At 40.3% G+C, this 14,301-nt stretch overlaps 1 protein-coding gene across 2 annotated transcripts in view; it reads right to left on the minus strand.

Annotated features, from left to right (window-relative positions):
- Window positions 1–14,301, minus strand: part of LOC126463044 (GTPase Era, mitochondrial) — a 41,090-nt gene that overhangs the window by 3,989 nt on the left and 22,800 nt on the right. For both annotated transcript variants that reach the window (XM_050096123.1, XM_050096122.1), the window contains exons 4-5: window positions 11,033–11,245; window positions 10,624–10,804 (exon numbers count right to left, since the gene is read on the minus strand). In XM_050096123.1, the coding sequence (XP_049952080.1) occupies window positions 10,624–10,804; window positions 11,033–11,245 (394 nt within the window). The remainder of the gene's footprint in view (window positions 1–10,623; window positions 10,805–11,032; window positions 11,246–14,301) is intronic.

Raw genomic sequence — 14,301 nt, forward strand, 5'->3', positions numbered from 1 at the left:
TGGTGTCATACGTCTGTATGTGAGATTGCCACACTCCTAAACATCCCTAGATCCACTGTTTCCGATGTGATAGTGAAGTGGAAACATGAAGGGACACATACAGCACAAAAGCATACAGGCCGACCTCGTCTGTTGACTGACAGAGACCGCCGACAGTTGAAGAGGCTCGTAATGTGTAATAGGCAGACATCTATCCAGACCATCACACAGGAATTCCAAACTGCATCAGGATCCACTGCAGGTACTATGAGAGTTGAGAAAACTCTGATTTCATGGTCGAGCGGTTGCTCATAAGCCACACCTCACGCCGGTAAAAGCCAAATGATGCCTCGCTTGGTGTAAGGAGCATAAACATTGGACAACTGAACTGTGGAGAAATGTTGTGTGGTGTGATGAATCATGGTACACAATGTGGTGATGTGATGGCAGGGTGTTTGTATGGCGAAAGCCCGGTGAACATCATCTGCCAGCGTGTGTAGTGCCAACAGTAAAATTCAGAGGAGGTGGTGTTATGGTGTGGTCGTGTTTTTCATGGAGGGGGCTTGCACCCCTTGTCATTTTGCATGGCACTGATGTTTTAAGCACCTTCTTACTTCCCACTGTTGAAGAGCAATTTGGGGATGGCAATTGCATCTTTCAATACAATCGAACACCTGTTCATAATGGCCTGTGGTGGAGTGGTTACATGACAATAACATCCCTCATCCCTGTAATGGACCAGCCTGCACAGAGTCCCGACCCGAATCCTATAGAACATCTTTGGGATGTTTTCAAACACAGACTTCACGCCAGGCTTCACAACTGACATCGATACCTCTCCTCAGTGCAGCACTCTGTGAAGAATGGGCTGCCATTCCCCAAGGAAGCTTCCAGCACCTGATTGAACGTATGCCTGCGAGAATGGAAGCTGTCATCAAGGCTAAGGGTGGGCCAACACCATATTAAATTCCAGCATTACCGATGGAAGGCACCACGAACTTGTTATTTTCAGCCAGGTGTCTGGATACTTGTGATCACATAGTGTATTTACAATTTTTACTGGTGTTCACTTCTTAGCGTATTTTGTTAGTTCATGATATCACAGTGTCAATTACACTAGAAAACAACAAAATTAACAGTGGAAATATAAACAGGAAATCGGGCACATCAAACTGGAGTGCTGTGACACGGGATGTTCTTTACAGTTGCATCAACATTAATAACATGCTGCAGCTTTAGCATATAACTTTAAAAAGCAGTTTGGTCTGGCAATGACGACAGCATAACTGCTACAGATTAATGTCAGCAACGGAATAATACAGCAAACAATTTTCTGGTTCATGGTTCACAGCTAATAGCGTGTCAGTCATTTTCTTGCACTATTCCGTTTGTGCAGGCTACCAGCTCTTTTATAGGGGCCCACAAGAGATACAGGCCCTGCAATGAACTTGTGACACACTAATTGCCTTGCCCCACATACATCACAAATACCTGGCTACATCTGAGGTCAGGTGGGAAATCAGTACATGAATGAAAAGTAACCCACTAATATCCTAATTTTGTCATGTGCTGAGCTTGACTGTATTTAAACATGCACCTATGAAGTATTACATTGGTGTGAAAGTGTCACTCTCTCCCCACTAAAGACAGTCGCTGAGACTTGCAAGAACTGTAGCGTCACTGCTGTGGTGCATGCCACAGTGCCTGTATATCTCATTGGCCCCACTCTTGTAAATATGACACGATGAATAAAGCAGAGGAGAGGAGACTGGGCTGTAGGTTGATAATGAGTCCACATGGAAGGCACCCATTCACAGTCTTCTCCAGAAGATGAATGCAGCTGCCTTACCATTCCAATATAGCTGACATTTAGCACCTGCAGCAAAATGACACTTGTTTACTTTCCATGTGAGTCATATGAAATAATATTCTGTGTCAACTCACTTCAGGCAGGAAGTATATCCAACATAATATTTTTGTGGAACATTAATAATGTGTGTTTAAACTTTTAACAAGTTCCTTACGTGTGGATCACCAGGCTACATCATTCTTCTCTTCTACATCTACATCTACATTGATACTCCGCAAGCCACCCAACGGTGTGTGGCGGAGGGCACTTTACGTGCCACTGTCATTACCTCCCTTTCCTGTTCCAGTCGCGTATGGTTCGCGGGAAGAACGACTGTCTGAAAGCCTCCGTGCGCGCTCTAATCTCTCTAATTTTACATTCGTGATCTCCTCGGGAGGTATAAGTAGGGGGAAGCAATATATTCGATACCTCATCCAGAAACGCACCCTCTCGAAACCTGGCGAGCAAGCTACACCGCGATGCAGAGCGCCTCTCTTGCAGAGTCTGCCACTTGAGTTTATTAAACATCTCCGTAACACTATCACGGTTACCAAATAACCCGGTGACGAAACGCGCCGCTCTTCTTTGGATCTTCTCTATCTCCTCCGTCAACCCGACCTGGTACGGATCCCACACTGATGAGCAATACTCAAGTATAGGTCGAACGAGTGTTTTGTAAGGCACCTCCTTTGTTGATGGACTACATTTTCTAAGCACTCTCCCAATGAATCTCAACCTGGTACCCGCCTTACCAACAATTAATTTTATATGATCATTCCACTTCAAATCGTTCCGTACGCACACTCCCAGATATTTTACAGAAGTAACTGCTACCAGTGTTTGTCCCGCTATCATATAATCATACAATAAAGGATCCTTCTTTCTATGTATTCGCAATACATTACATTTGTCTATGTTAAGGGTCAGTTGCCACTCCCTGCACCAAGTGCCTATCCGCTGCAGATCTTCCTGTATTTCGCTACAATTTTCTAATGCTGCAACTTCTCTGTATACTACAGCATCATCCGCGAAAAGCCGCATGGAACTTCCGACACTATCTACTAGGTCATTTATATATATTGTGAAAAGCAATGGTCCCATAACACTCCCCTGTGGCACGTCAGAGGTTACTTTAACGTCTGTAGACGTCTCTCCATTGATAACAACATGCTGTGTTCTGTTTGCTAAAAACTCTTCAATCCAGCCACACAGCTGGTCTGATATTCCGTAGGCTCTTACTTTGTTTATCAGGCGACAGTGCGGAACTGTATCGAACGCCTTTCGGAAGTCAAGAAAAATAGCATCTACCTGGGAGCCTGTATCTAATATTTTCTGGGTCTCATGAACAAATAAGGCGAGTTGGGTCTCACACGATCGCTGTTTCCGGAATCCATGTTGATTCCTACATAGTAGATTCTGGGTTTCCAGAAATGACATGATACGCGAGCAAAAAACATGTTCTAAAATTCTACAAGAGATCGACGTAAGAGATATAGGTCTATAGTTTTGCGCATCTGCTTGACGACCCTTCTTGAAGACTGGGACTATCTGTGCTCTTTTCCAATCATTTGGAACCCTCCGTTCCTCTAGAGACTTGCGGTACACGGCTGTTAGAAGGGGGGGCAAGTTCTTTCGCGTACTCTGTGTAGAATCGAATTGGTATCCAGTCAGGTCCAGTGGACTTTCCTCTATTGAGTGATTCCAGTTCCTTTTCTATTCCTTGGACACTTATTTCGATGTCAGCCATTTTTTCGTTTGTGCGAGGATTTAGAGAAGGAACTGCAGTGCGGTCTTCCTCTGTGAAACAGCTTTGGAAAAAGGTGTTTAGTATTTCAGCTTTACGCGTGTCATCCTCTGTTTCAATGCCATCATCATCCCGTAGTGCCTGGATATGCTGTTTCGAGCCACTTACTGATTTAACGTAAGACCAGAACTTCCTAGGATTTTCTGTCAAGTCGGTACATAGAATTTTACTTTCGAATTCAATGAACGCTTCACGCATAGCCCTCCTTACGCTAACTTTGACATCGTTTAGCTTCTGTTTGTCTGAGAGGTTTTGGCTGCGTTTAAACTTGGAGTGGAGCTCTCTTTGCTTTCGCAGTAGTTTCCTAACTTTGTTGTTGTACCACGGTGGATTTTTCCCGTCCCTCACAGTTTTACTCGGCACGTACCTGTCTAAAACGCATTTTACGATTGCCTTGAACTTTTTCCATAAACACTCAACATTGTCAGTGTCGGAACAGAAATTTTCGTTTTGATCTGTTAGGTAGTCTGAAATCTGCTTTCTATTACTCTTGCTAAACAGATAAACCTTCCTCCCTTTTTTTATATTCCTATTAACTTCCATATTCAGGGATGCTGCAACGGCCTTATGATCACTGATTCCCTGTTCTGTACATACAGAGTCGAAAAGTTCGGGTCTGTTTGTTATCAGTAGGTCCAAGATGTTATCTCCACGAGTCGGTTCTCTGTTTAATTGCTCGAGGTAATTTTCGGATAGTGCACTCAGTATAATGTCACTCGATGCTCTGTCCCTACCACCCGTCCTAAACATCTGAGTGTCCCAGTCTATATCTGGTAAATTGAAATCTCCACCTAAGACTATAATATGCTGAGAAAATTTATGTGAAATGTATTCCAAATTTTCTCTCAGTTGTTCTGCCACTAATGCTGCTGAGTCTGGAGGTCGGTAAAAGGAGCCAATTATTAACCTAGTTCGGTTGTTTAGTGTAACCTCCACCCATAATAATTCACAGGAACTATCCACTTCTACTTCACTACAGGATAAACTACTACTAACAGCGACGAACACTCCACCACCGGTTGCATGCAATCTATCCTTTCTAAACACCGTCTGTACCTTTGTAAAAATTTCGGCAGAATTTATCTCTGGCTTAAGCCAGCTTTCTGTACCTATAACGATTTCAGCTTCGGTGCTTTCTATCAGCGCTTGAAGTTCCGGTACTTTGCCAACGCAGCTTCGACAGTTGACAATTACAATACCGATTGCTGCTTGGTCCCCGCATGTCCTGACTTTGCCCCGCACCCGTTGAGGCTGTTGCCCTTTCTGTACTTGCCCAAGGCCATCTAACCTAAAAAACCGCCCAGTCCACGCCACACAACCCCTGCTACCCGTGTAGCCGCTTGTTGCGTGTAGTGGACTCCTGACCTATCCAGCGGAACCCGAAACCCCACCACCCTATGGCGCAAGTCGAGGAATCTGCAGCCCACACGGTCGCAGAACCGTCTCAGCCTCTGATTCAGACCCTCCACTCGGCTCTGTACCAAAGGTCCGCAGTCAGTCCTGTCGACGATGCTGCAGATGGTGAGCTCTGCTTTCATCCCGCTAGCGAGACTGGCAGTCTTCACCAAATCAGATAGCCGCCGGAAGCCAGAGAGGATTTCCTCCGATCCATAGCGACACACATCATTGGTGCCGACATGAGCGACCACCTGCAGATGGGTGCACCCTGTACCCTTCATGGCATCCGGAAGGACCCTTTCCACATCTGGAATGACTCCCCCCGGTATGCACACGGAGTGCACATTGGTTTTCTTCCCCTCTCTTGCTGCCATTTCCCTAAGGGGCCCCATTATGCGCCTGACGTTGGAGCTCCCAACTACCAGTAAGCCCACCCTCTGCGACTGCCCGGATCTTGCAGACTGAGGGGCAACCTCTGGAACAGGACAAGCAGCCATGTCAGGCCGAAGATCAGTATCAGCCTGAGACAGAGCCTGAAACCGGTTCGTCAGACAAACTGGAGAGGCTTTCCGTTCAGCCCTCCGGAATGTCTTTCGCCCCCTGCCACACCTTGAAACGACTTGCTCAAATAATTTTGTAAGTTCCACCTGTGAACTCTCATCACATTATTTTCCACGGTAGTATCGCATGCTCTGTGTGTGATGAAGAAAACACCAGTTGCATGTATTCCATGTAGATTTCAGTTATCTCTAGCAAGGTCTGGTTATGAAAAGAGGACTGACATCTCATGGGATCACATTGCAGAAAATAAACATGTTCTTTGCACTACAATAACGATGCTGTGACATGCTGTTTTGATCCTAACTTATCAGATGCAGTGTCAAGAATTTCAGACAAACAAGGATCCAGCACCTCCCAGAAAAAGACACACTATTGTTGTTATTGTTGGAAATGAGATCCCAATTTCCCATCTCTTTAACTGCACTGTGGCAATGGAAGGAGGGAATACAATATTAGTGTTAATGTCCTATAATGTTGAGATCATTAAAGATGGCAAACACACTCAAATAGAATAAGAATGGGAAGAGAATCTGCTAACATCTTTTTCACAGAAAATATGCAAAAATTCTACTTTATTTGAGGAAACAATGGACCATCTAGATATGGATGGATGGTTGAAATTTGAACCTCACTCTACCATAATCCAAGTCAGGTGCCCTAATCATCTGAGAAAATAAAGCTAAATTTTATGCATCATCACAGTGCATGAATTGAGACAGGCAATGACAACAATTACAACTTCGACAGTTACTGAGAGCTTTAAAAAACTTACAACATATAACAACAACTATTGTTAATATAAAAAACTAATTATTCATTCTACATATGGTAGAGTATGCTAAATTTTTCTTCTCTTACACAGGAAATTAATGAGTTCCACATGTCACAGTACTCAGTGCCTCTATTGTCTGTATAATTTTGACACAAAAGGTTTGGGAGACCCTCTATCTTCAATTCTTTGAGACAAACTGGAAGTCTCCACTCCATTTACAGTGATTGCCTGAACGCTTAATGCAAACCAGCGGTGAGGTATAATCAGTCCCAGTTTCATCTGAGAATTTACCAAATTTCTACCGGTGCATGCCAAGGCAGAACAGCCAAAGTGCTGGATTTGGCAGCAGCACACTGGGTTAGAGATTGCTCAGTAAAACTTTTGGGCAGAAAAACCATGTCTTGATGACATCTGGCTGCACTGTTGACTGTTCTCTCCAGTTCTGTAGTAACTCATTAACTTATTCACCTCAAATTCGTAACTTTTCATTTTCCCATTCTTCCCTAAATTAATTAATGTCAATTGACACATGTCACAGCATGTTTTCTTTATGAAGTGAGCTGGGCTTTTCAGAGTCCATACAATATTCACCAAGATTATTTGTATTCAGTAACTACGCCTGCTACCATTTCAGTGATTGAAGTACCATATAACAGACTTCTGACACCAGCCTTTACAAATAACTTTAGTAAGAGGGATATGACAATCACTTAACCAGAACAAATAATATCCAATATAAATTTAAGCATTCTAGTGGTTATGATTAAATATCAACAATGTTAATTAAGAACTGTCCTTAAGCTATTTATGTAATCAGTCATTAATCACTGGAAGACTTCTCACCTGGATAACATATGCTCGAGTAAAGTTTTTGTACAAGAAAATGGGCAAAGAAACATCATAAATTGCTGATACACTAATGTTAACATTTTATAAATGATATAAAACAACTGCAAACCTGGTGTACTTTGCTCCCTTTTATTCCATATCAAATGGCATATCATTTGGGAGAACTCCTCAAGTCAAGATAAGTGTTCTGAATCCAAAAGCAAGCAGTACAAATTCTTTGTGGATTGGATCCAGTAATGTCTCACAGAAACACATTTAAAGAATATATCTGTACACTTATTCCTTGGTGAACTCTGCGGTAAGTAACAGGAGAGTTTTCTGCAAAGCAATGCTTCTGAATTTTTTACTCTGTTAGTAATATCAGTTGAGGTGCTACATATCAGACATATTACTTGGTTGCCTCTTTCGCTTTGCTCACCCAAGGTGCAACCCTTTACCATTAGAGGGCTCTGAATTGTAGCACGTAACCTGGCTGTGTGTAACTTAACTGTGTCAACGCTTGAGAAGCAATATGCTGTAATCAAATTTCTATCCACAGGAAATCTGCCTCCAATTAAAATCCATAGAAGAATGAGTGTGTGCATGGTGATGATAATACTGACATGAGTAATGTGTGATGTTGGGTTCTTTATGCTCATAATGAAGGAAATAGTGGTGCCAACCTCAATGTGAGACAGAACATGGAGTGGATGACCACCTACAGTAATCGATAAGACTGATCAGAAAAGGAATTGATGAACTCATCAAAGAAAATCATCAGATAACACAGGCACAGCTCTCAGGTAAGTGTGGCATATCACAAGAGCGTGTACAGGCTATTGTTGCAGAACTGCAGTACAGAAAACTGCGTGCATGGTGGATATCTCGAATGCTCACCCCTGATATGAAACAGAGGAGATTGGACATCTGTCAACAAATTCTTTTGCATTTTAAGCATGATGATGATGATGATGGACTCCTTGAAAACACTGAGACAGGTGATGAAAGCTAGGTTCACTATTTTAACCTCAAAATCAACAGAGCATCAATGGCGTTCTGCCACAAAGGATCACCAGTGTCAAAAAGGTTCATGACCAAGCCATCAGCAGGCAAAGTCATGTTCACAGTGTTCGGGTATAAGGTATGGTGTATTTGGAATTTTTGCCTAAGGACAACACCATAAACTCTGCAAGGTACTGTGAGACCTTCAGAAAACTGAACGCACAAATCTGAAGAGTTTGTCCACACATGGAGCACACTCTCCTTCAACACAACAATGTCAAACCACATATGAGCGCTGCAACATATGCAACAGTCTAATGCCTTGGGTTCACTATCATCAATCATCTTCCATACAGTCTCGACTTGGCCCCATCCAATTTTTGTCTGTTTCCAAAACTTAAAGAACACTTTTGAGGACTTCACTTTGACACTAATGAAGTGGTGCAAGCAGGTGTGATCTTGTGGCTCCATCAACAAAGCCAAACATTCTACAACAATGGTATCAACAAACTGGTCCCTTGTTGGAAGACATGTGTCTGTGACCATAGCAATTATGTTGAGAAATAAACATGAAGACATGGAGAATGAAGATATAGAATGTTAATAAAGTTTGTTTTATTTGAAAAGCTTTATGAGTTTTCACATAAAAAATTGAAGGCGTTTAAGTACACCCTTGCATACACATTTCTTCAACCAACTGACAATAATAGGAAGGAGAACACTGCGCATAAAAGCAGTTACTTTGGTCAAATAAATTTTCTGTAATCAAGGAACAAACATTTTGCTAATTTTATATCAACCATAAACAGTTTAACAACTAATAAAGTACAGTTTAAGAGAATCCTGAAGGTCTTACTAATCATCAAATTTATCAACTCTAATGACTTGTCTTTCAGCAAAGCAAACTGATGGATATCTTATCAATGTGGTGTGGTGGCTCAGTGATAAAGTGCCAGATAACAGAGTCAAAGGTCTCAGATTTAGTTGTTCACTTATCACTTCTTTCACCACTGGTGATATTTGTTAATGTGAAAACTGCAGAGTTTCAATGTGGTTTGGAGTCTACATTACACAGTACGTCCCCTTACTGTGGCGTTCAAGCCTTCCACTGGATTGATGACAGCTTTTCCTTTTAATATTGCACAATGTGAGTGCAATGTAATATTTTACTTCTGCACATCTTAAGTACAATAATATAATCAGTGTAGGTATTTGATGATGCCTGGCTAGGAATTATATTTCATACTTGCACAGAAAATATTTTGAAATGTCCCACATCTTTGAGCACAACTTCACAAGGATCTAAGGAATAAATACTAATCCCAAATATTATGGCTCTTAAGTGAATTCTGTATTATATATTACAGTTTTCTGATATGTTTCATATTTTAGAGGATCTTCTCACTATTGGTGCATGGGACAAAAAACGGATTTAATCTAATTCATCATTCTATTCAAAGATCAATGAAGTTGCAGCATGAGAACAGCTCCTCAAAACTTTTTTACCCAAAGTGATGGGAGTTGGGCTTTTTGAATTAGTGAATACCTATTTGGTTCTAAGACAGGCTCATGGCAGAGAAGCCCATACAGAAAGAGAACCCATTAATGAGAGAAAGTGTAATATAACTGGAATGGGACACGTGCATACAATTTGTTCCCGGATAAATGTTTTCTCTCAGCTCCCAATAAATTCCTCAGAATGTAAAGCACACTGATCTTCAGATCTTCTTTACCCCTTTCCTATAATTCTGATAATCTGGTTGGCTCCTTGTTCACAGCCATGTCTCGCCAACAGACTTCACAACAGTTACTGAGACATGCACAGGCTATATTGTAACCTATATTGTAACCAAGAAAGAGCATTGTCACTGGCTTTCGCCTTGAAAGCCCGATATTTATTTAGGGCTGGCTAAACTTCATGAGGCATTTTCTACTTACCTCCAGCTATAAACAAATGTAGTTAGAACAATGTGTGAGGGTATCAAACTCTCTCAAAAACTAAAGCCCAAATTCAACATACTGAAAACAAATGGAAAACTACAATGTTTTAATAATAACTATAGCATACATAGACATTTTCTTTTTGTATGTGGTTTATACCGTGTAGAAAATGGCGAGTTACTGAACATTTTCTGCATTTCAAAATACTACATTACCTTATAATACAAAATTTTTCGTCTACCATACTGTGTTAAAAAGCTCACTCAAGCTTTCTTCTTGATGCATTGTAAGAGAAGCAAACAGTTTTGTAACACAGAAAAAACTGGCAAACACACACACCCACCCACCCACACACACACACACACACACACACACACACACACACACACACACACACACACACAAACCTGCATACACAATTACAAAATTACATAACTATTGATATGACAATAATAAATTCTCAAGAATTTGTTTACATTGGCTTCTTACCAGAGTTACTGTCATCTAAATATTCCACTGTTGTTTTGAGATTATATGGAACTTCTTGAGGGAAGTGCTCAAGCAGTTTAGCTTTCACTGCCCGTGCTATTAATTTATTGGGTGAAACATCAGACATGTGTGAAGGTGCATATAGCCATTTTCCTGGTTTAGCTGCCATCAAAATATGGTCCTGCATAGATAAAATAGTGAACTGATGTGAGAAGACTACCGAATTTTCATCTCTAAGTAATTACTACCAAGAAAATATAAAATATGTATACACTATTTTTCAAACAAATCATCTCTCTCTAAATTCAACTATTATGAACTCCACAAGATATGTCCTGCAAGTCCATTCTCTCTGCCTCTGCTTTAAAAATCCAAGAGATAATAGCATAAACAGTCATTTTATATTTACCATAATTTTATCAACTCCGTCTCCACTAAGGGCTGAGACTATGAACACCTCACTGAAGTTTCCCCATCCTGATTTCTCTTTCACAATGTCTTTGACTTTAGCTTCAGAAAGTTGTTCCATTTTCTTTGGATTCCTCGTCTCTTTCCTCAGATTGTGATCTGTCAGCACATTCACTAACTCCAGCAATTTTCGTTTGTTTTTCACAAGATCTACCTGAAATGTGTTGCAAAATGACAAAAAAAAAAAAAAAAAAAAAAAAAAAAAAAAAAAAAAAAAAAATGATAAATACATCAAGGACATAACTTTATTTATGAAAGACCTCTAATTTCACATGTTGTAGTTGTGTATTTGCTATCACATATGCGGATAATGAAGTAAAGTGTATAAAATATCATGCACTTTTAACTAATGCACTCATTATTTACAATCTGAACACTGCTTTATATTGTTACAAAAAGAATAGAGAGCCAGAATCAGTTGGAAGTCTGTCACACACTAAACAGTACATCAAACACACAAGTGTTTAGCCGTATCTGCTACCATACATGAAAGCCTAATTATAACGTGAAAGACAACGTTCTACTAAATGTGATTCATGTGTTTCATATCACATGGGTTTTGAACCTGAGTTTACCATCACACGTCAGTCATCCTTTTGGGTTTTACTTGTTTCTTTCTGTCTTCCCCCCCCCCCCCCCCCCCTAATCATTCCAATTGATAAAGTACGATTTCAGGGTATGTTTCTGCAGGTTATTAATAATTACAATAATAAATATACACATATACCAAACTCACAAGGATATGGTACAGTTGCATGTTTAATTTACCAGTAGGTAGACTGAGTAATAAGAACAGATTACAGTTATTAATAAATGAAAAAATAATGTATATGCAAAAAACTTTGATTATGGTAACTAGTGTCAGAAAATAGATTTTTAGTCCATCACTGGTTCGCGTCAATAGGTCATGACATATGCCTGAGATTGCCAAGAATCTGATATGTGAGCAGTGCTCTTGTTCACATGCCATACCTCTCTCACCTGGCTGCACAGTTCCCCCACCGCCATAACATGCCACACTATCTGAGCATGAGGAGTCGGAAGAGAGGAAAGTACGAAAGTGCCACATTTAAATGGCAATGCAGTCACACTGCAAATGACTCGATTTCATATTTCTCAACATCATAGATCACAAACAAAACAAACGTTCAATATTATTCAATCATTTCTGGCATGCTGCAGATGTAATTTTTATCGGGTACAAACTGTCAGCATATAGGCAAATGCAAACAGTTTCACAGATTTTTGCACTGAGGTTGGCATGTAATCTTGACTTCTTAGTTTCATAATTCAAAAAAGAAAAAAAAACATTTCACGCACATACTGATTGAAATATTTTATGATGTTTGTAACCTCATTATGGAGACAAGGAAACTCTTCCAGAAGACCCCCCGGGCAGATACTAGCTGTTGCTTGTGGCTGCACCCCGGGCAGTTTTAATGTAACTGAATTTGTCTTTTAAATGTGAATTACAATACAGATCAATCGGTTCCATCTGCATATGCGCAGGGGCACCTCCAACTGAAACAGTCTCAAAAACAGATGTACATTTGGCAGTGTGCTCAAAATATTTAGAAAACTATCCTTGTAATTTTTTCAAGGCCACTATAAATTCTTCAAACCTTACCGGAATAGGCAGACATGTGAGGGCAGTTGATGTTATTGCAATTACAACAGATTATTTACTCACCATTACTCATCATAAGAAAATTACCGGTATGCGAGTGCAGCCACAAGCAACAGCTAGTATATATATAAGATGCAATATGGTTTCTCACGCCCTTTCAAGAAATGTCCAGTTTCCACAGATAAGGAAATTATGTCAGAGCAGAATGAAAGAAAGATTCGTGGACACAAAAATGGATTTAAAAAACAAGAAACAGCAACACTTTACAACCATACAAATGTTTGGGTAGACACTTGTCGTCAGTTATGTAGTAATTAGAGCAATGGCAAAACGAAAAGATGGAGAATTAGCACTGATTTTCCTTTAATAAAATTGTTTGTTCCAAACTCCTGTGTTTTTCACAAACTGATGATGATGGTGATGATGTTTGGCTTGTGGGGCGCTCAACTGCTTGGTCATCAGCGTCCGTACGAAGTCCCAATTTTTACACAGTCCAATTTTTCAAGCAAGCCAATCAAGCCACTGTCACGAATGATGATGATGATGAAATGATGAGGACAACAAGTCACCCAGTCCCTGGGCAGAGAAAATCCCCAACCTGGCCGGGAATTGAACCCGGGAACCCGTGATCCAGAGGTAGCAACGTTAGTTACAAACTGAGACCACATAATAAAGTTACAAGGTGATAATTATTGAGGACTCTCATTACAGACTCATTAAAAATATATTGTTATATTCAATTCACACAGATTATATTATTATTATTGTTGTTGTTGTTATTTTTTGACACTCTAGATGTAAAAGCAGCAGCAGTCTATGACAACAATCATTAAATTTAAATTCAGCCAAGTCCCATAAACTGAGCCTAGCAAGGTGTCGGTTACCAAGTGGACACTGAGTTCTAAAGCACTCTTTGCTCATCTTTATTGTGACAGTAAAATGACATCAAAAAGGAAGAAGTTGGTAGTCTCTGTGGACCAAAAGTTAGATGCACTGCGTACAATGGAGAAAGGAAAACTGTTATTTGATGCTGAATCATTTGCAAAAAGTAAAGTTTACAGACTGCTCAGACACAGGTGTTACAGAGTAAATGACAGGCTCCAAAATGACAATTATGGGGCTACAGTATGATTTATGATGAAGAAATTATCACTGTTGTTCTTCTGCAGACAACAGTAATAGTGGCGATGGATTAGTTAACAAGGCTGCTGCTCAGTCTGAAGATATTATAACACACACAGAGACAACCACGCAGTTGGGCAAAAAAAGTTTATTTGGAATGCCAGATGGAAACTGCTGCAGATGAACTATTGCTAGTGAAACACCTACATGATCATGTTGCACATAAACAACATATGAATCTTTCTCAAAGAAAACTTAATGATTATGTAAGTGTACAAAATTCAAGTGTTTTGACTTTCTGGATTATTCAAGATTTTGAATTATCTGGATGATCCATGATCCCTTCTAGTGCAGATAAACAATGTTTCCCAGCACCTAGCAAACAGAAAAGATAACACATATGTCCAAATTCACATGACACCAAGCATTCTACCGCACATGCGACATCTGAATAAGTAAAA

Source organism: Schistocerca serialis, chromosome 1, assembly GCF_023864345.2.
Source record: "Schistocerca serialis cubense isolate TAMUIC-IGC-003099 chromosome 1, iqSchSeri2.2, whole genome shotgun sequence".
In the NCBI taxonomy this organism is placed as follows: domain Eukaryota; kingdom Metazoa; phylum Arthropoda; class Insecta; order Orthoptera; family Acrididae; genus Schistocerca; species Schistocerca serialis.